Genomic DNA, 23,197 nt, shown 5'->3' on the forward strand with positions numbered 1-23,197 from the left:
ACGACCATCTCTACGGTTTCAATGATGTCAGAGGGGAATGGCCAGAGTGCTTCACGCTGGCAGGAAGGCAGCAGTAACTCAAATAACCGCTCACCACCAAGGTATGCAGAAAAGCATCTCTGAATGCACAACACAATAGGCCTTAAAGCAGCAGAAGAGCACAACACGCACCACTCCTGTCACCTAAGCACACAAAGCCAAGGCTACAATTCACAAAGGATCAACACAATGGAAAATAAAAAGAATGAAGGAAAAAAGGTTGCCTGGCCTGTTTGCTGCTGGGACAGGCTACATCCACACAGACACAGCTATTTTGGTAAATGTAACTTTTTCTATGAGTTTTGGCCTTTTGTCCACACATTAACAGCACTGTGCACCATGGAAACAGAGCACTGGAAAGACTCCTTTTGAAAACATAGTTTCCATTTCTATATTTCGAAAAGAAGGACAATGGTGATTTTGTCTCACAGCATCAAATATGTGAACCTTTATCGCCTTCTTCAACAGTGCACCGTGTTATTGTTTGTGGGCTGCTGATTGGCCATTTCCTCAGTGGTTAAGGCTACATGACCGTTTTTTTGACTGAGTTTTTTGTCCAAAACAAAAAACAAAAAACAAAAAAAAAATCCAGGAATGCTATACTAGCAACGTGTACCTAATGAAGTGGCATAAGCATATTAGCAAATTAGATGTTTAATAGGTCAGGCCAGTAAAATTATTGGCTCATTTAAAATAACACTTGAAATAGTTTCCCTTTCGTCAAGTGTCAAAAAAAGTATCTTGTGAAACTGTTTTTTGAGCCGTCCGTTCATAAAACTGACATCTCGACAAAACCATGAATCGGTTTGTTTCCACGTCTCAAAAGCAAAGCAGCTGAAGTAAACCAGTCTAAAAATATATATCTACACGCTTACAGGAAGTAGCACTAAAAAACAAATACCCAGACTTTTTCTCACAATTTAAAAAGTTTTTCATTACTTCACAGAACACTTTCAAGCTTCAGCGTTGGTGTTTTTGGCTGCTGCCATTTTGACTTTTTTGGACCAACTACCTGTTTGTGGTAAACAGAGGGTTTAAACAGTAGGTGGGTGGGGCTTCTGAGGCGCCCATATTAGGGACATCCCCTCTCTGCTGCCATGTCCCAATCACCTCATGAAATAAACTACTGTCGCTGTCTTTGTGAGCTGGAAATCTGACTTGAGATGGGGTTCAAGACTCAAATTCTGACTGGGAACTTTGAAATTCTGGCTACAACTTATTCAGGAACGTGTCATAAGACATCATACGGATCCAAAGTGTGAAGCGTGAGCTTTCGGCTCACACGGATCCCTGTCACCCATCACTGTAACAGCAAAGCACAAAAGAGAACTGTGTCTGGACCAAAGCTGAAAGCCGACCACTGTAAACATTGTGACGTTACTGTGAAAGAACGGCCACACAGGCAACAGGAATAAATGTGACATGCTTTCACATAAACAAACACACACACCCACATATGGGCACAGCAGGGGGTTGGAGGTTGCAGCTTTCTCACAGCTGATTGACCTGAAGGTCGAGTGACACTCCCACAGGCGCGCACACACACGCAAGCGCACACAAACACACATTAGGCAGTTCTGGGAGTTGGTGGAGGTTAATTTGGGAGGTCAAGCCTTTCACTCACTGCCTGCAGAGACAAAACATCCAACACCTTCCCCCTCGCTTACCTGTAGAGCTTTTTTTTCTTGCCTTATCTTCCCTTTTCTGGATCTCTCTTCCTTTGTTACCCTGCTGGCCTGAGACGCTCTGTTTTTTCCCTTCTCGTCTTATCTCGATTACATGCGAGCGCACGGAGGAAGTTGCTGTATAAACTTGGCATCCAGAAAAATGGAAACACCTGTAAATCCAACAAAGCAGCCCTGCAGCCGGTCAAACTGCATCAGTGCTGAGGTGGTTACGTACACTCTGTTCAGTCTCAGAGGAGTTTGTGATGCTGTTGTCTTGGCTGTATCACAGACAGAGAGAGGAAAAGCTGTATATTAAAAACACCTGAATGTATAACCCATACGAGCCTGATTAACACGTGAGGCGGGATACGCTCGGTCTTTTTTAATTGCATTTACAGACCGGATCCAGATATAATGTTGGCGCCTGTTAGTTTGCTCTGAGCTTAATCAAAGACAAACTTTCCAAACAATGCTAAACAGATCATCAGTGCATGCTCAGTATTCCAGCTACTTTAATCTACAAAGGTTGCCACTGCATTCCTGATTGCGTCCAGAGAGACCATTTCTTCTAAAAGTACAGTTTATTTTAAAAAAAGAGGCACTGAGCTGTTTTTACTTGTGATTTTTGGACTAAAAACATGAGGACTTAATGGGAAACCGGCTGAGTTCTCAGAACTTCTCTCTCAGAGCATGTACTGCATTTAGTAACTGATGCTGCTGCTTATAAGCGACGACTGAAACCAAATGCTGTGCCGGCAATTTTGTCCAATAATGACTCTGAAAGCTCCCGGATAGTGAGTGAAAATTGCTTTGAGTAACATGAAAAACGAGCGATACAAGACATCCTTCTGCTGGTCCGTGAACTCTCTGCTCCGAAAGCCAACCAGAGGTCGTGACCTTTGTCAAACAGGAAGCGATAACCTGCCAGGTTTAGTCAGCTCAGCAGTCTGAGTGCCCAGTGTTTCCGACTCACACCGATGCAGACGCAGAGGATGGAGGTGTTCACCAAGCGAGTAATTATGGACCATCTCTGCACGTGAACGAGGGCTAAATGTCATCTCCTAACTCACCCCACGAGAAACCACTCATTTTTCCCACACTACATTTGCAGTATGTCATATCCAGCCATGGAACAGCGCCACCCTGAGACTATAAAAACTTTACAAGTTACAGCACCTTAGAAGTACATGAGGCGGCCGCTTCATTTTTTCCCAGCTTTTTTTGAGCACTTATAACTTCTTAAATACAGGACATTGAAACTTGAAAGTCCGTTTTCAGACCCCCCCCCCCACACACACACACACACACACACACATTTAACCTCTTAAAACTCCAAACAAACCAACTCGCTGTGCTACAATATGACTCTGAAATCTCATTATTGTTGCATGGCCAACTTTGAGCATGACTTTCAATTATGGCAAAATTTTGAAGCACTACTAAAACATTTTAAAAGAACAGCTGAGATGTTGCGTGACATCAACACAAACACTGAAGTTAGTGTTGAATACTGTGAAGGATTGGACTGATTTTATACACACTTTAATACTTTATCCCCAAACAGACTCTTCACACGCTTCTATCACAGCAGCTGTCATTTACCTGACCTGCTCTGACCCCGCCTCCTGGCTACAGCCATCCTGATCACCTTAATCATCAGGACCCCGGCTGATCTTTAACCTCTGGACCTGCTAATCTATAAACCTCTCTTTCTCTCTGTCATCACATCACTTATTGGTCAATCCTCCTCCCTTCATCTCTTCTTGCTGCTTTGAAGCCTCTCACTTTATTTCCTTTGTGTCGCAGCACTTCCTTCCTCCCACCTTTTCCTTCCATTATATCTGGGACTAATTCTTCTCTTTCTCCTCCTCCTCGTAGTTTCCATTTTGTCATAAATTTGAATTCAGCATCTCCCGCTGTCTGCTTCTAATTTACGTCTTTTTCATCCCTCCACTGCTCTGTTTTCTCCACAGAAACATGCTCGACATGTGTCACAAATTAATCCTGGAAGTCAAAAGCAAAACAGAAGGAGTGCATGAAGACGTAGGTGGAAAATACAATGTTTGGGTGTTTTAGAAGCATCCCCATGTCAGTGGTAGGGTTTTAAAAGTATTTTCTGAACCGTGCATCAGCTGATTTGCATTTTTTTTGTATCACCTATAATTCAAAATAACTCCATCATCTAGATTTAAGTCTTATTGTTTTTCAAGTTTCTCCTGTGCACATGTTTGTTCTGCAGATCCTTTGTAATGAATAGAAAGTTTCCCCATCTCAAATAAAAAACTACAGAAACTAAAATTTGCTCTCTGCTGAGAATTTACAAGAGAAGCCACTTTTGGAAAAGTGACGACTGAGAATATTAGATGCTCTCCTGCTCGATACAAATCTCTGAAAGCAAACCAACAACACAAACCTGATCTCAGAGAGAGCTGACAATCGTTTTATTTTCCAGCAACTTTGTAACGAATCGATAACTTTACAACAGACGAGACTGCAGCGAGTCTCCAAAACCTGAAACAGTATGTACGGTATTATTTAGAGGCTCTAAGCAAAAGATCACTGGTTTGGTCCGAGGAGGAGACACAAATCCCTCTGGGGGTTTCATCAGGAAAAATTCTGCCACACGAAACACGAGCTACCCACTGTGGTGACATCGTGTGAATAAGTGAACAGCCAGTAGTTTAGGCATTTTCAATACAAGACTTTTTTTGTAACACATTTAAATTTCATGCAGCTTTCATTCATTTTTGAGAGTTTGTTTAGTTTAAGTTTTAGGATGTTAGTGACTAGATGGAGGGTGGTCTGTGGTCTCGTTCCCATTTGCCCATGTGTGTGCTGGATTTTTAGCAGCTACTGAATTTTCAAAATAAGAGTAGGTTTTCGTAGCCTGGAGCTCAGATTACAGAGGGCTTGAAAGTGTCAGACACTTTTCTGATTGGCGACACCTTTCTGGAGAAGACTGAAGCAAGTCCAGCATGCTTCAAGCAGTGGAAAAAATAGTTATCAAACACAACACTGGCATTGTGATCATAAACAAGGCTTTAAGTGGGGATGATGGTATCATGTTTGTGCCAGTCTGCAATAGTTTTTGGCTACTCTGAGAGAAAGATTTTGGGTACGAACATCAAAGTTTCCAGTTTGCTGTAGTCCTCCAAAATGCACTGACTAAGGCCAACTGGAGTAGTTCACATTGCTAGTTGTAATTCTACAGCATGTAGATGGTCTGCAAAGTCATGCTGGTCTGTTTACTCCAACAAGCAGTTTCAAACAAAACAAAACAAAACACACACAAAAAAATGGACGTATGAAGCCAACTATACTTGGGTGGTCTGAAGTCCTTTGTGTGAGAAACCCTGCATCTACAGCATTCAGATCCCAAGCTGTAAATCTTTAAACATCTGAAAGGACCATCATAAGTGACGAGAGGAAGACAAGTCCTGCAACAGATGGTCTGACCCCCACACAGAGCCCAGATCTTATCATCATGGAGTCGGTCTGTGATTACTTCAACTCAGACAAACAAAACTCTTTCGGATAGTACTGATCAATGTCCAAAAACACAGAGCGTCTCTATACAGGAAAAAGATCACCAGCTTACATCTCTTCTTCGTGTATTTTTCCCTCCACCCTGTTCATCCTTCAAAGCTCAGCCTCCCTCCCTCTCTGGTATGCAGACCCACAGAGTCTCTCGCTCTGATGACCTTGTAAAACCTGAAGCTTGTGTGAGTGTGTAAGTGTGTTCTGCATTAAAGCACACCCTTTCCCACACTCAAGGACTTTGAGTGCATGTAAATTTCCAGAAGCTACTCTCCACTCGGTCGTGCCGCTCGTTATGTAGCAGCAGAGCTTGGGAGACCCTGTTAAGACTGATATGACGCTCAGCTGATAAAACAATGGATGGCATGTGTTCACAGAGGTGGCAGCAGTCCTTGTTGCAGGGAGAGTGCATGATAACCGCGCTGCTCTGTGGGGACTGGAGTATATCGTGGTATACGAGATAATCTTTGTTCTAGGGCTTAAATTTGGCCAATTTTATGGTCAAGGTTGTCTCGTTGGCGAGCTACAACCTCAGGTTGTTTCTGCTGAATGTTTTCCATCAGGTGCTTTGAGACGTTACAGAAGTTTAAACTGACATCTTGCCCTGACTGAGGGACGAATTGTTGATGCCCACCACTGTGAATGAGTCACATTTCTGACCTTATGTGGCACATTTAGGCTAGGCAATAACACCACCTAGAGTTTAATTATGTTTGCCTTTTGCATCTGCAAAGGGCACGATACAGCAAAAGTGACATCATATGTTGGTGCAAGCCGCACTTTGGTGTCATGTCAGACAGTTGTGCTGCCACTGAAGCCTCCTGGTAAAAGACAACCATATGAGCCTTCCACACCATAGCTGATGTGCGTTGTTCAGGAGAATATTTTAGTGTACACCCACGCCACACTGGTATTAATGGTACAGAGTTATGGTGGCAGGTTTCCGTGCAAAGTGACTAATGTGGTGGGTACAAATAGTTGGAGAATGTGTAGTGTTGAAGACAAAGCTCTTTACAGGAACTTATCCTTTCATACATGCTTGTAAAGGCAGGCACACCTGTGTGAATGGGAGTGAAAACACCTGAATACAAAGATTCAGAGGTGTCGCCCATTATTTTTGACAATGCAGTGTATTTAAAAGTATAAAGCCATTCTTCAGGTTGGTTTGGGACATACGTTGATATTTGCTCTGTGGTAAAATAGATGTGGACATGAAGACGGTTAGAAGTGGTCTTTACTGCAGAAATGCTTAAAGCTCAAAGGGGAACTCAGCCAAAGTTCAAATTCTGTATGGCTTAAGTTTTACAGGAGTTCCAGAATTTGAACCTCACAAATCTTCCTTATAATAAGCATTTGTCCTCCAGCTGTAGTGATGAATAAGTTGCAAAATGAAGAAACTTCATGTAGAGATGTTAATGTAAGGTTTTCATAACATACTGCTGCTGACAGTGATTGATTTTTAAAAAGAAAACGATGTATTCTCTTAAAAATGCATGCATTGTAATATTAGAAAGACTCCAAATCCAGCAGTCAGAATTACAGAGTCACTCTGTAGTTACTTCACCATCTCTGCACACTGGAAAAGTAAACGGTCAACTTCAATGGGCAGTCTAGTGAGGGATTATAATATTATTTTATGCCATGTTAGACCCCTAATTAAAGATTGTGAATTATTATGTAGTTTTAGTTTGCATTATTCTCCTGAATTAGAAGAAGGTGATAACTATTGCATTTGTTAAACTGATTTGCATTACATTAGACTGCTGATTTATTGTGACTGAATGATATTGTTTTATGATGCATTATACTGCTGAGTTATAAGAAATACTGTTCGCAGAAAGTCATCGCCTTATTTGTCTGATTAGAAGAGAACAGAACATACTGGAGTTTTCTGCCCCATCTCAGCAGGAGCAGATAAACATGGAGCCAAGGTCGTAGCTTAGGCGCTGTGTGAGAGAAAGAATGTGAATGTTTAGGCTTTTATGATAAGGTGGGGGCCACTAGAGGCTATAAGAGTTTGATCAATGCTCCACCATTTTGAGATCTGAGGCTGTCTGCGTACGGTGTCCATCTCCCATGCGTGTGATCATTAAAATCATCGTTTGACTCAACCTGGCCGGACCAGTGTTGTTATTGTGGTTTTTCCTCTTGTATCCATCCCCAGTATTTGAATCCGTAACAGTAGATAGAAAGCACTCTTCTCACACACACTAGGGGAACCTCACTTCCCACTATTAGTTCCTATCTTTTACAAAAGCGCCTGTTTATTTCCTTTGGCTCAATGACTTTGCAATCTAATAAAGCAGATTTTCATTTCTCATTGTGTTTTATACACCAGCTCATCTCTCTGATAGTCCTACTGCCCACGAGGCCTGTAAGCCCAGATTACCAACTTTTTCCCCCAGCGCTTTGTCCAACATCTGTTTTAACTCTGTTACCTTAAGTTTAGATACAGGAAATATTTTATTATAGTTAGGCTTCGATTTAGAGCTCTTTGCGTTCTCTTCTGTTAGCTCTCTCTAACAGGCAATACAAATCAAAATACATTTATTTTTTGTGCAAGGTTGATTTTGATTTTATCTGCTGTGACAATTTCTGATCTTAACCCAACTAGGTCAGAATCCACAGAAACTATTTACACACACTCCAAAAAATTATTTTCACTGGTCTCCAAGCAGCTAGGGTTTGGAGCTATAGCTGGGGTCATCAGCAGTGACCTCACAGGGTTAAGCTCACCAAGTCAGTCTGAGTCACTCACACCAGTGAGGTTCGACTGTTATTAATCGGTCGAACCTCACCCAAAGGAAACCCCCCCCCCAGAGGTTGCTTTAGGATGTTGTGGCCCAGGACTGGTTCTGGTCCTCGGGCCATGTTTTGCTCTGTGATGGCAGAGTTACACACTCCAGCCTCTGTAACCCTAAATTGGGTAAGAGGGAGGGATGAGTGTCAGGTACTTCCATTAAAAGCAGTAGGAACATATACTGTGAGGCACAAAGAGAGAGTTGGTACCTAATCTTGTTGAGACAGTGTTGGTGATGTGAGGAACAGGATTTTATTTCTCTTTTCCAGCATGAATATAAAGTAATGCAGGGCAACTCTCCAGAGACTCCGCTATCCATATTTAATGAACTGAATGCACAAATATCAGCTGAAATGAAGGTAAAAAGTTTATAAAGCAAAATAATTTGTCTTGTTCTTTTTTACTTTTTTTACACTTCTTCTATTTCTAAAGAAAAATCGTCAAACCAAACATGTTTTTTGTATGTTTGCGATCCTCAGAGCTAACGATTGTCAGACAGTGAGAAACACAGAGAAAACCACTTCAAACAAACACACAGTCACACTTCAAAAAGGCAAAGGCAGATGTGGACGTACGTGTGTGTGTGCGCGTGCACGCACATGTCTGTTAGCAGGATTACCCTACGAGTGTGTGAGGAATCAATAAGGAGAGAGGGGGGGAGGAGAGAGGATCAGAGGAATGTGTGAAAGATTGATTTTCAGCAGATGATGTTTCATCTCTTTCTCTCCGTAGATGGCTGCGTGTTAGAGTAGAAGAAGACCCTCACGCTCAGAGTTCATTTTAGCATCAATAATGCAGCTCAAACAACCAACAGTGAGCGCTTCAAAGGTCAGGAGGTCACCGGCCATAAAGCATGTGCAAAAATATCATAAATCATTCACCCCTCCAGGCTGCAGAGAGATTAAATGTATTTTAACACCTAACACCAGAGAGGCTGGTTTCCAGCATGATGCAGAGCATCTTCCAGAAATGATTCAGTTTCCATTGCAAACACATGCAGCAGATTGCAGCCAATCCCTGAGCTGCTGGAGGTTTCTTCCTGTGAAAACGAAGCTCCTCCTCTCACCCATCAACAAGTCCTGCTTACACTGAGATTGTCTGACTGTTGGGTTTCTCTCTCTACTATTGCAGTCTTTCCTTTACAATTAAAAAGCACCTTGCAACAAGACGAGTGCTGTTGTGAACCAGCACAGTGTAAATGAAATTAATTACAACTGGAAATTAATATAATCAAAAACCTTAATATTGCCAGTATCAGTCAGCTTTGTTCAACTGTGATGTTTCCAGGGTGGAAGGATTAAATCTTTAATGACTTTTAAAAGTATTTCAGGTTTGATCTAATCCACACAGCGCCAAAAGTATACCTACAGGATCAAATATAAACATACATTCACAGTTTTAATAAATGCTGCTGAACGTTATCCAGTGTTTTAACTTGACTACACCAAGGCCTGTTTACTTCTCAACAGTGATCATGAATGACTACAACTGGTAGTTTCTCTTTGCTAGCATAAAATTAAATTTGACAGCACTGCATTGACTGCAATATTCTGAAAAATGGGAAACTTGAAGGAAGATCTAAGAAGGAGAATTGTAGACTTAAACAAGCTAGGAAGCTGTCATGGAGCCATTTCTTAAGAACTGCTCATTCCAAGATCATCAGTTCAAACAATTGCACATAAGTTATATGTCCAAACTGTCACGTTCATGTTCAGGAACAACCAGCTGAGATGAGACAAAGATTTAGTTGTTTGGCCACAGTGACAATAGGTATATTTGGAGGACCGTGTACCAACTGTCAAGCATGGTGGTGGTAGTGCAATGCATATTGCACAATGTGGATGGAAATATGAGAGAGAACTACCTTCAAACTCCTCACATGAAATCAATTTAGATTCAAACTTAAACACAGATCTTTGTCCCAACGCAACAATGATCCCAATACACACATCTGGGGTGGCTCTATCTCAAGAGGTACAACAAGTCATCCATTATTTGGAAAGTTGGTTGTTTGATCCCTGGCTGCTCCAGTCTGCATGCCAAAAGTATCTTTGGGGAAGAAATGAAAGGTTCATTAAAGTAAGAATGTGTGTCAGTATTAGATAGAAAGCACTTAGGCATAGAAAAAAAATGTATGAATGGGTGTGAGTGGGTGAAGGAGGTGAGTTGTATGAAGTGCTTCGGGGTGCTCCAGTAGAGTAGAACAGCGCTATATAAAGGACCAGTGCATTTACATCAGAACTGGTTTTAGAATGGATAAAGCAGGCTAACACTAAGCATCTGAAACTCCTCAGAATTTATAGACTATGCTTAAAAGACAGATCCATACCAAGGAAACAAACCAATTTAAATGAACTGTAGCAATTTTAATAGACAAAGATATTTCTTATGCTATCAAATAAACATTTACTAGCTTAAATTTAATAGCGCTCCCGTGTTCTTCACCATAAGCCATTAGCAACTGTTGTTTTCTTTCAATTTGCAGAGATATTTTAAGAGTCAAAAACAAGCTTGTGCAGCCACTGAACATAATGGTTGAGTAAGTTATTACAGATTCGTCAGCCCTCAATTAAAAATTACTTCAACAATAAAATGGTACTGTAAAAATAGTCAATTACTAGGAACATCTACCGTGAGGAGAAATTGAGCTTAGCGAGCTAACAAGCTGCCAGGTCTGAAGACAGAAGTCATTTCCAGTGGGACACGTTACAGAGGTGCAATGCAGCAAACAACAAGTGGTTTATAATGGAAGTAAACAATGCCACTGCACCGTGCAGAGAGTGTGTGCGCGCGCATGTGTGTGTTCATCTATAATGAATGCCGACAGTGTTGGAGGAATGTAAGGGAGTTAGTGCTCATGTATATTTTAATGAGTACCTCTGTGTGTGTGTGTGTGTGTGTGTGTGTGTGTGTGTGTGTGTGTGTGTGTGTGTGTGTGTGTGTGTGTGTGTCTCTAAGCTGCAATCGTTCCCAGGGGAGAAATAGAGATTCACCAGCACTAGCAATCAGGATAGGAGGATGGAAGGAAAAAAGGCACAAAGGAAAGAAAGAATTAAGATACACACTCAGAGGAAGAATAAAAAGCCCTGTTAATATGCTGGCCTTGTGTGTGATCAAGCATTAGCATGTAAAGAGGGTAATCCTAAAATCTAAGGAATATGCAGAGTTGCAATATTTCTTTAATACAATGATTAATTCTACCTGTTTGGTATGTGGCAACTATCACAGCAATACAAAAATTAAAATAAAAACTATGTTAAAGTTTGATAAAGAGCAAGTCCACTGGCAGGTACTGGATTCTGGTGCTCCTAAACCAGTGTCTACTTCCAGTTGGGCGACCCAAGAGAACCTCAGAGGAGACGAACCTGAGCTGGAAACTTTTGAACATGAAGGAGCATTGAGTTTACTCTGGGTGCAACTATACAGGGGAGTGTGCACAGGAAGAACCCCTGTCAATCAAATTCAGTGACTAGTAGTGATGACAGGGGTAATAACGGTTAGGAACACGAAATGGCCAGGTGCTAACCATTACAGGAAGTTAAGCAACAACCGATGGGAAAGCAGTATTTAAAAACCATTGTCTATTTGTCTCAAACCTAAAATTAGGGACTTGGCAAAACAGCAAAAATGTTTCAAAAGGTACAGCTTTTACTTTTTCTGTATGGTGGGGTACCAGTCTGCAGGTCTGTGTGACTGCGCCCTTATTCACTTGACCACGACTGTCGCACATCAAAAATGGTGGATGAGTTAACACTGTATGGTTAATGGTCATTTTTTTTTTTTTAAAGAGGCTTGAAACTTTGCAGTCTTTGCCTCAAAGCATTTTTCCCCACCCACTGCAGGTTGTTGCTCTAGCACCACCTTCACCGCTGCAGAGCTCTCCCACAGACTTCAGTGAAGGACTGTCAAACAGAATCCCTCTTCTTTTAGTCATCTGATTGAAGCCTGCAGCTCGATGACATCAGTCAGAAACATCATGTAGGTGTGTCTAAGAATAAGAAGAAATACTAGATGTGTGGGTGAAGACAGGCACTCAGAAAGAAAAACAGACTGGGGTGGGGGCGCGAGAACGACACAAGCTTCGAGGTTTTAGTGGCATTCTTCAGGTGTCACCTTACACACTGTAAAACACAGGGAACGGGAGAGAGAGGAGACAGGACAGCAGAGCACCTGTTCCTCGCTGTGCTCCCTCGCTCACACACACATGAATGAGGGTCAACGGAACACCGGCCCACCAATAAGAATACAGTTCTGTGGGGTTGCCATGGTAATGGTGCAGTTAGAGAAAGACATGAGTGGTTTAAAAAAATAAAAAAAAAAAGAGGAAAAAAGGAGAAGGTCGATTTATACTTCAGCTACCACGTTTGAATACCTCACAGTTTTTACTGCACATTTTATATTTAGGCAAACGGGTTACAGCTATGTTATTACAGATTGGCACCTTTTATCCACTTAAATGACTAAAAAAAACAAACAAACAAAAAAAAAAACATTACCATCACTATTTAAGTTTTATTTGCTCATGATTTACTAGAAGGTTTATTCCTGTGTGGGTACAACCACTTGTTATAAAAGGTTTTGAAGACAGTTTTCATCTAAACCACATGGCTTCAGTCAATCGTAGTGACTACGTAAGATCACGTGAATATAGGCTAAGACACAAGGCCTGGAGACTAGTCTGCAACCTTTGGGCAAAAACTGGTTGTGTGGGAAAAATAAGTATTCCGCATCTAGTTGGGAGCATTGCGGAGGGTTGATGGCAGTTGCTAAAGGCCAAATCACACAGGTCTACAAATGTGTCAGTGACCTCTGACTTATGGGAACCATCTGTCACTGTGGGGTGGGAGGTGGGGGTGGACTTTTTTTTTTTACACTACTGCTTGGCTAAATGTTGGCATGTGCTTGCAGACAAATGTGAAAAACTACAGACAACCAGTCATTTTTTTTTAGTTTTTGGTGCAACATCTTCTTTGCAAGCGATTTCATCCAGCCACAGCCAGAAACCTCCAACAGCCACTGCCAAACAGTCCCTAGTAATCATGTCCAACGTTGACGCCAACTCTTGAGTTAGGTGTCCATAAAGTCACATAAAAACATATCTTACATACAATATAGGTGTGGCTTCCTGGTCTGGAAAATTAGCCAATGAATACCCTGAATGGCCTTGTAATAGCCCCTGTTCAGGGCCGGTGGGGGCAGCATCCCTCCAGTTGACAGTTTGATCAGCACCACACTATGTCCATCTTTTATATACAGTCACTGGAAAAAGGTAGAGTTAATGTTCATTCGAATTAGATCCATTGTTTAATCTCCGTAAAAAACCCACTGGTGAATTCTTACCCTGTTATGACTCCATATCAGCTCTAAATTGTGGTGGTAAGCCATAACCACACAGAAAGGAATTACATTTTGTTTTTTATTTTCTCTGTATGCAAAATTAAAAATGAAGATTACATCAAAACAATCAGCTCCTGCATTGAAACTACTGGCAGAAAATGGCCCTGGTGTACAAACATATTTGCATAAATCCTTGCTAAATTCCCACATCTGACAGCTTTGACAGGCTCACAGGAGAAAGTGTCAGTCTGACTGACTGACAAGAACGTTTGCTCCTCGTTTACACAAGAGAACTTGAAAAATCAGGGGGTTTAAAAACACTTATAGCCAATACAAGGTCTGGCTTCAAACCTAGCACTTTGGATGAACTTTCTTTCTCTCTCTGATAATGATTTCTGTCACTACGTACTAGAGCAAGGCGATATGGCCAAAAATATTTATCACGATATACATTTGAAAATGTGTGATAACGATATAACTGACGATATAATTGACGATATAATTGACACGAGACAAAATACTTACAGAATACAACTCCACAACTTTATTAGTGCAAAAAACCCCAAACAAACCCCCCAAAAGAACCAAAACATCAGTGTATTTTCACTTAAACAAGCAGCTGTTTTTTTAAGTGCATTAAAGTTATATAAAAATTTAACAGTGCAAATGCAAATTCCTTGCTGACAGTTTAACCAAAAGGTATTTCCAGTGGAATTGGCCGACATTTCCTCAGCATAACCATGTATAATATCCACAAAGAGGTTATACACACACACACAATACGGTGATATTATGTTGAAGCACAGTACGTATCACTCCGCGAGATTCCTGCCTACGATAGTTGTAATGCTCCGACAATCCATCAAGCGGTGCGGGTTCGTAGCTTAGCAAAGTCGTACTGAAACATTTGACAGATTTTCGAGCACCATGTACCACATGAAATCGTTTCGAGGTCAGTAAACACAACCAGAATTCATACATAAGGAGCACCAGATTATAAGGGGCACTGTCGACTTTCAGAAAAATCAAAGGATTGATTTTAACCCTGGAGAACCAATGGGGCCAGAGCCGACCCCATTGGTTTTCTAGGGAAACCATGGGGTCAAATTTGACCCCATGGGTTCTCCAGGGTTAAGTGTGCCATATTTTCTGAAAAACACGGTAATAACGACGGCCCGCTAGCATGTGCTACCAAAAATAGTGCTTTGTTATGTATCTGATGGACGAAAGCCAAACCAGTTCCACACCACTGAAGTTGCAGCATTTTTACAAACCAATTTTGGTTCATCTGTTTCATTCAATGATCCGCTTTCGCGCTTCTTATTCTCCATCACTGCCACACTTTTTCCACCATGTGCGTATGTAAACAAAGGCACTGCACATGCGTGTTTTACCCGTATTCTATCGCGATATTTCATTTTCTTATTGTTGCCCAACATTATACCTGTATTACCATGAATGGTGTGATATGGCCCAGCCCTACTACGTACTACAGTAAAGAAAAAGCTACAAGAAACAAAAACCATCATGACATCAGAGTTTCAATAAAGAAGATACCAGCTCTATATTAAAAGTTAGGCTGAGCAAAAACTGAGAAAGAAACAAACTGAATCTTTTTTTTTTTCCTCTTCCAAGACACTGGATATGAAAGAACTGAACTACATTTTTCAGTAGCTGTGTCAACGTGCCGCAGGGAGACTTTACTGTAACCGGAAGGTCACAGATTCAAGCCTCCGTCCTGCTGATGAGCAGAAGAGTCCAGGAATGCTGCAGCTCGAGGAATGTGTGTGTATGACACGCCGACTCGGCGTGGCCGGACCTGACTGGCTGGAATGTGACCGCATGCGCACACAAACACACACACACACACACACACACACAGAGCGTGGGTATGAGGGTGTGTTAAGGTGTGTATAAGCAAAAGGAAGAAAGACTTGGAAGGCAAACAGAAAAGACCAACTAACAAATTATATGTTAGATGTTCCGTTTTGTAGGTTTGTGTACCTGTGGTAGAAATGCACCGTATTGAACGAACTAGACCAGATGATGTCATTGATGTTGGTGAAATTAAAATATACCGAGTGCATTTCTTAGGAAGGCACGAGTAGCATCCTCCAGGTCTGAAAAATGAAACCTGGAGATACAAAAAAGTGCAGTACCTCTAATGTCCACTTGAGGCCCACTCCAAAAGTAAGCCAACTCTAATAGAGTCCTGTGTTAAAAATGTCCACAGTCTAGTAAAAATGGACTTTAGCCATCATGCTAAAAAGTTACCAGCTTAACATAATGGGCATGGCGGCTTTGATTGGCAGCTGTCCCAGCACTGCTGCTAGCTGTCAGCGAGGCTTCCCCTGCTTTCAAGTGCCTGAACTGGACACGTTTGTGATGTTGGTGCCTGCTGGAGTGAAATGATCTAAAAATAAATAAAAAAAATAATTTTTTTTTTTTTTTACAATACATATTTTTTTAGTCTACACTGATTAGCAGCTGTCTAACTAACCTGTTGGTGGATAAAGTGCTATTTAACCCTCTTGAACATATGTGTTAATTTCTGGCTAAAAACCCCCTACAGCAACGTTTTGACAACCAAATTTATTCATTTATTTAGTTTTAGTCTGAAACCAATAAGCTGCATTGTATAAAAGAAGCACCCATCCATCATTTATAGACAGAAGAAAGCTGACTCTCTGCCAGTTCTGTGCTTTGAAGTGGCTTCCTTTCTCACTTTGTGATGGACAACACAGACTATTCACTGGAAAGTACCATTATGACGCATTCTCAGATAGGATGAATCATTCAGTCGGCTCAAGGTTGCATCTGAAGCGCTCGGTAGACGTCTCTCCTTGTACCAACAACTATTTTGTTCTGTGACGTCTACATCATGACAGAAAAATGGAAATTTCCTACATTTTGGCCCAGACATTAAAACGCGGCCTCCTCTAACAGTAATACGATTTGGTTCATCCCTCCTGAAACTCACACAAGAGACACCACGTTTCAGACCCTGTACGAGCAAAGGAAAGGAAAAGTGTGTGTTCGCATACCAGACATGCCGTTGCAGATCTAATGTGCCTCCACTCATGCCAGTCATCTGACCCTAGTGAGGTCAGTGTGTCTGTCATGTGTCTTTCACAGACATTTTGAGTGAATAAGAAACAGACCGAGTGTGTGTCAACAAGGTCACACTAAATCGGTTTAAAAACTAAGATAAAACCTCTTCACTGAGCATTAAAGTGTATTAATATAATTCCAGTACAAGTGTGTGTGTGTGTGTGTGTGTGTGTGTGTGTGTGTGTGTGTGTGTGTGTGTGTGTAATCCTGTATACGTGTAGTAGTCTAGAAAAAAAAATGCTCTTAGATTACAGATCAGTGCCCTAGTTTTTCTGTCTGCTCCCTTACAAACACAAACATTTGTACATTGTGGGGACCCTCGCTGATATGGCCACTAACCATCACGCCTAAAAGCCTCGACTCAATTTTAAATTCAACCAAACCCACAGCATCTTTTAAGAAGTCAAATAGGCCCTTACAAAGACAGTCATGCATCGCCCATCAGCAAACTTGACTTAAAAGGAGAGAAAAAAAAAAAAAAGGAACTGCTTTCACGTGTTTTGAACCGAATAAAAACCTAAATGTGCCCCCTAGAGGCCACAGAGAGAAATGCAGAACCAAACCATCAGTTGATCTTCGGGTGTCCCATCATCACACTAACAACTATACACTGTACTGGTTCTGCACCAGTATGACAGTGCATGTGTGTGTGTGCGTTAAGCCATCAGTTCCCATGGGACCAGACTTCATATCCCATGATCCCGCAGTTGTGAGAAGAATCTGAGGAATGTTGACTGCTGCACATTCCCACCCACACCTCCCTCTCGGTGTGTGCGTGCTGTGTGCCTATCTTTGTGATGACTAATTTAGTTTGAGTCCTTGGGATTGAGGACATCATTATCAGCTACGAGCATGATGGGATATCTGATGTTCTCACTGCTGCTAGACAGCACGTTTTTTCATTTTTGTATTCGAAACTAATTCATGACATGTGAGATTAAAACATGTGACTCAGGACAGGTTGACTTGATCAGCCTGAAGCTTTTGGCTGATGGCATATAAAAGGTGCTTGAAGCTACTGTGAGGTCACAGGCGGGTTTGTGGACTCTTGATTTGAACATTTTGGCAATCGAGATCAATTTTTAAAAATAAACTCATATTCTACTACTTTATAAATCACAAATATAAGCCACAGACTGAGATGCTTTACCATCTGCAGTATCGTCACTATTACAAACATGATCATAATTTACAACTCCGACTCCGACTCTTGACTTGGAGCCGAAACTCATCAGGAAAACATCACCAAGGTTGTGCATCCAAAGCTTCTTTCAACCATTATCTTTAGGGGTCGCCAAAGCAACCCACCTCACCCTATCCCAGCATCCTCCTGTGTCACACCAACCCTCTGCGTGTCATAATTCACTGCATGCATCCATCTTCTCTCTGGTCTTACACTTGGAAGTTCCATCGCGTTTTTGTTGTGTATCCAAATCATAGACCATAGCTAGTCTCGCTACCATCGTGTAAGCCTTCCCTTTCGCTCTAGCTGCGATCTTTCTCTCACAAATCACCCTGAAACCTGTCTCCATCATGCCTGCACTCTCCTCTTCACCTCTCTTTTGCACCAAATGCTATTGGATCGTTGACATCAGCTATTTCCCTGTTGTTCCCACATGTATTCTGTCTTGCTTCTACTCACTCTCCTTACCCTTCACTCCAGAGTTTACCTCAACCTCTAGGCTCAATTCGAAATGTCATCTGCCAACATCATAGTCCACGAAGACTCCTGTCTGATCTCATCTGTCACTCCTGCCGCACACCTCACCCCAGCCCCTGGCACCACACTTTCTCTGCCTGTTCTTCATGCAGCACTACAGTTCATCTGCTCTCTCTGACTCCACAAAGACACAGAAACTCCTTCTGACATTCTCATATATCAGCATGATGCCATAATGCTGCTCACAGATCATTATGGCATCATGCTGAGATTTGATTTAGTATGTGCAAACAATCCCCGTAAGTCGAAAGCTCCACCTTCACACCGCTCTGAAAAGTTTCAGAAACTGTTTTTCTACTTCTCATTTACATAGTGTAAATAAAATGTGTATATGTGTAAACTTACACACACAAAGGGCATTTCAAACCCTTTGTGTATACACACACACACACACACACACACACACACACACACACACACACACACACACACACACCCTCTGCATCGGTGTTTCACTCACTACACATCTCTATCAGGTGTATTTCATTCACACTGAGATAAAGTGTGCACTGGCGCCACCTGCTGGATAATTGCAGAAGAAGCAGGAACTCATAAGTATAAAAATATATTGGCAGCAGTAGAAGAAACACTTTTATAGTTTAAAAGTATAAATATACCAATCAGTAAATGGACTTCAAGAGAAAATAAAGATCCTACTGATTTATTCTGTTTGAATGAGACTATCCTCCACTGCTGTGGACCTACTGTGAACACAGTGTAATTACACATGATGTAACAGAACAGACAGAGCTCATTAAAGCACCTCTCACATTTTAGGATATTTCACCATATTGGATTATACAAAAGCTGCAAGGTACAAATCGTAAGCAAATTGGGATATTTATCCATATATGCAAACTGTATGAACACTGACCTTTAGCCAATTACAGCAGCAGAATATGATGGGGCATCAAGGCATCTTCAAAAACACTTTAAATATCTGAATGAGGTTTTATACTGGACGACTGTTAAAATAGTTGAAATTTTTAAAATGTCGTTCTTTATCCCAACGTGTTCATGAATAATCCTTAAAGTGTTGTCTCTTTTTACAAATGTGTCAGGCTTTTCAATCATTTGTCAGAGTTTCTAAATTCTCCAGCTCTTTGTTTCCCCGAAGATCTAAAACTGAGGTGGTGAGTATTAGACTGACCCACAGAGGAGCCACTTTATGGGCAAACCTCCAGTCTCAAATAATGAGAATGATCCTTTAATCCAAATACTGAAAATATACATGATTAAGTTCTTCTTTGTATTCCCTTACCCCTGACTCCTAACCATTCACTGCCTCTCCCTGATCCTGGTTCTGTTGGAGGTTTCTTCCTGTTAAAAGGCAGTTCTTCCTTCCCACTCTCACCACGTGCTTCTCATTGGGCAGGGGTGACCAAACATTATACTAAGAGCACCACTGGAAAATCACTCAGGGGTCCTTTTTTAAGCATAAGAATTATACTACTATGCTGCCACCATGAGATAAAAACAGAAATTACACACAATAGGGTGAATTACACTTTATTAAGCACGGTGGCACAGTGGTTAGCACTGTTGCCGCACAGCAAGAAGGTCCTGAGTTCAATTCCACCATCAGCCCCTTTTCTGTGTGGAGTTGGTGTGGGTTCTCCCTGGATTCGCCGGCTTCCTCCCACAGTCCAAACACATGCAGTTAGTGGGGATAGTTAATTGATTAATCTAAATTGCCCATAGGTGTGAATGTAAGTGCGAATGGTTGCCCTGCGACCGACTTGCAGCCTGTCCAGGGTGTACCTCGCCGCTCGCCCTATGACAGCTGGGATTGGCTCCAGCGTCCCCCGCGAAGGAGAAGCAGAAGCTGATCGATGGATGGATGGCTAATTATATTTATGGTGGCGAGCAATACACAATATATTTTGAATTAGGAACGACAGGTCATATAAAATCTGACCTAGAGTGATGATTGGCCACCCAGCTGGACTTTGGACAAGCCTGTCAAAGAGGGAATCTGAGTGTTTGGGTCCTCTTGCTAACAGTAGGGCAGGTGTGTCAAAATAAATCCCGCACATCACCTTTCTAGCGCGCATGACACACAAGTGCTTAATCAAACAGAAGCCTGAAAATGATCAAGTTTACTAAGATAAAAAAAAAATACTGTGGGTCCTACCTTAAGTTGCAGATGAGCCTCAGGTGACGCCAGCTCCCCTTCCTCCTCTCTCTCCTCAGCATTTGCCGCCTCCTCCTCCTCATTTTCTTCTTCTGCCGCCTCCTCCTCTCCTTCCATCTCTCCATCCTCCTTCCCCTCCCCTCCACTCTCTGCCTGTCCATTATCCTCATTGGTTGGTTCAAACTGGGTGGTGCCAAAGGGCTCTGAAGGACAGGACTCATCCTCAACAGTTAGGATGGCGACTCTGACCTCCTCTTCATCCTCGCCCCCCCTTCCTTGATGAGGGGAGGAGATGAAGGGAAAAGAGGTGAAAGAGGAAGAGGCAGAGATTGGGGTGTGTCCATTAATCAGCTGACTTTGAGCTTCATCTCTGGGAGAAGCCTTCATCAATTCTGTTTCCTTTCCCTCATCTTCCTCCTCCATCTTTATCCCCGATTTAGGTTTAAGAGAACCATCCCTCTGTTCCCCTCTTTCTCTCGCCTGCTCATGTATCGTCTCCTCCTCTCCCTCCTCTCTCCTTTCTCGATGTCGTCCCTCCATCGATCGTCTACTCTTTCTTCTTAACCAGCACAGGAATGTAGAAGCATCCTGAAAAGATAACAGGGATCAAAACATCAACATCAACAAAAACCGCAGCACAAACCTCCACTGAGGCAGCTCATTGTCTGGGCAGGATTTACTTTGAAGGGAATATTGTCATTATCTATTTATTCATTTAAGTTTTTTTCCTTTTTAAACTATAAGAAGTTTGCACTTGTTCTTACTGCCCCACAAAGTGCAGGCTTTTAAAATCTAGCCTGTTTAAACCCATTTTAATGCACTTTTAGCTGTTTATGGCATTCTTATCGCATTGACTTTCAATCTATTGACCTTAAAGGAAAGATCAGAGGTCAAATGTAACAATACTTTATGTCTTTATATCGCACTTGCTATACATTGACCATACATACCAGACTACATAAGAATATTAGTTTTTAAGTTGTAAGCTTATTCTGTCCATTTTTCCATGAATAAAACATTAATGTAAGGTCACACAGACAGAGTGGGAACGTATTTGGTTCTTTTAAATATCTTCTTAGAACATAAAAAACTGGAATGTGTGTAAAAATTGGATTATAGTTCTGCTTTTGCAGTATTTTTATGCTGCCAAAGTATAAATATCTGAGAACAAATGGGATTCAGTGTGTGCCCAATGGGAAAAAATAAAGCAGGAGGTTTTTATTTCATCAACCTATGCCAATTATTGTGTCTCATAAGCTAAAGACAGAAAGTATTTTAATGAATGACAAACAGCAGGTTTATTTATCTTCAAAACACAAAAGCATAGAAAAAACAATTTTTTTTTTCAGTGGTTTCATATTGAAATTAGCTCATGGTCACATGTTTAAACAACACTTCAGTTTTGGTTTCCTTTCCTTCAGAATTCAGAACATTTGTCCATGCCTTATGTATTGATCACTTTAATAATAGTAATATCACTTTGTAACTTAGTTATATGAGTGCAGAATAGCATCACAAATTATGCTCTATCACACATACACTTTCCCAAAGGGACCATTGTATGGAGGTCAGAGACATCCAAGCGCTGCATGTCAGGAATTATTATTATTTTCACCATCATCACCATCATCTTGGAAAGAAGGGAGGCAACGGCTAAGTGAAAAACATAGTTGTAATTCTCTCGGAAGGGAAGGTTTTAAGGATGAGCTGAACTGAAGGTTCAGGCTCACATGATGTGTTGTGTTTTTGTCTGTGTATGTGGATAAAAGAGGTCAGAGCGGCGGCCCATCTTTAGAGACCACTTTGGCGTTTGACTAGAGATTTCACCATATTGCAATATGTAATTGAACCCACGTCAAAAAGCTGCTAAGCAGGTGTTTGCAGTTTATTTTAAAACTCTCATGACAGATGTTTTTGTGATTGAGCCCCAGTGACCCAATCCTCTTACGTACATCCATGGCCAAAAACACAAATGAAAATAAAACACACGAGTAATCAATCATTAAAAACGTATGAACATCCATTCCTAAATACAGAAAAGTCCATGGAAGCACCAAAGTTCATCTCCTCTCTTTAGATCCTCAAAGAAAGAGAAATTCCTCCAGACCTTCTCTTTGCTTCATGAACACTCGAAGCAAACACTCATTTAATTTTTCCACCAAACAAACTTAAATCATGCCCCTTATATAACATTTGGTTTTAAAATATTTTTTTTCTTCAAACGGAACAAAAAAACCAAACAAACACTTTTTTTGACAAATTAAAAGCTCACTATAAGAATCTTTCTATTAAACAGTGAAAGAGTTTTCCTCTGCCATCCTCACCTCGAAATGTCTCAAATCTGGAAAGTTATAAACCGTTCTTTGTTGAAAGCCCGCCACTAACATGAGATCTTGTTTTTCTCTAATCAGTGCCTCTAAAGTATGACGGGTGATCTATGCAGAGAGGAAACACCACAAAAGTGAGCTCTCAGCAGGAATAGAGACCAAAGAAACTAAAAACTAAAATGAACACTTTAACCTGTCCCCAACTTGATGACTTCTTTTTATTTCAATTTGACAAACTCTGCAGTGGCTCCGTAATTAGAAACACAAAGTCCAGCATGGAGCGGCTGAGTGAATGTGGTCTGGACTCTGGAGGAGAGTCACTAAAGCTGCTAACATGGTGTTTTTCTCCAGGACAGGCCTCGGTGTGAAAGTCTTCCTGCACTGAGGGCAGCTGTGGATTCCCTTCCTGTCCTCTTCATCAAAGTGGGTTTTAATACAGTTCCTGCAGTAGCTGTGTCCACAGGCTGTAGACACCGGATCCTTCAGTAGATCCAAACAGATGGAACAGTTTAATTCTTTTCTATA

At 41.4% G+C, this 23,197-nt stretch overlaps 1 protein-coding gene and 1 pseudogene across 2 annotated transcripts in view; one reads left to right on the top strand and one right to left on the bottom strand.

The window, feature by feature from the left end:
• Positions 1 to 23,197, top strand: part of LOC309699741 (tripartite motif-containing protein 16-like) — a 141,222-nt pseudogene that overhangs the window by 27,133 nt on the left and 90,892 nt on the right. The gene's annotated exons all lie outside the window — the stretch shown is intronic.
• The window catches only part of LOC309699193 (F-box/WD repeat-containing protein 7-like), a 48,211-nt gene that overhangs the window by 22,054 nt on the left and 2,960 nt on the right, over positions 1 to 23,197 (bottom strand). The window contains exon 2 of the mRNA XM_082522103.1: positions 20,346 to 20,933. Coding sequence (XP_082378229.1) covers positions 20,346 to 20,885 — 540 coding nt within the window. The 5' untranslated portion in view covers positions 20,886 to 20,933. The remainder of the gene's footprint in view (positions 1 to 20,345; positions 20,934 to 23,197) is intronic.

Source organism: Aulonocara stuartgranti (assembly GCF_965226115.1).
Source record: "Aulonocara stuartgranti genome assembly, chromosome: 3".
Taxonomy (NCBI): Eukaryota; Metazoa; Chordata; class Actinopteri; order Cichliformes; family Cichlidae; genus Aulonocara; species Aulonocara stuartgranti.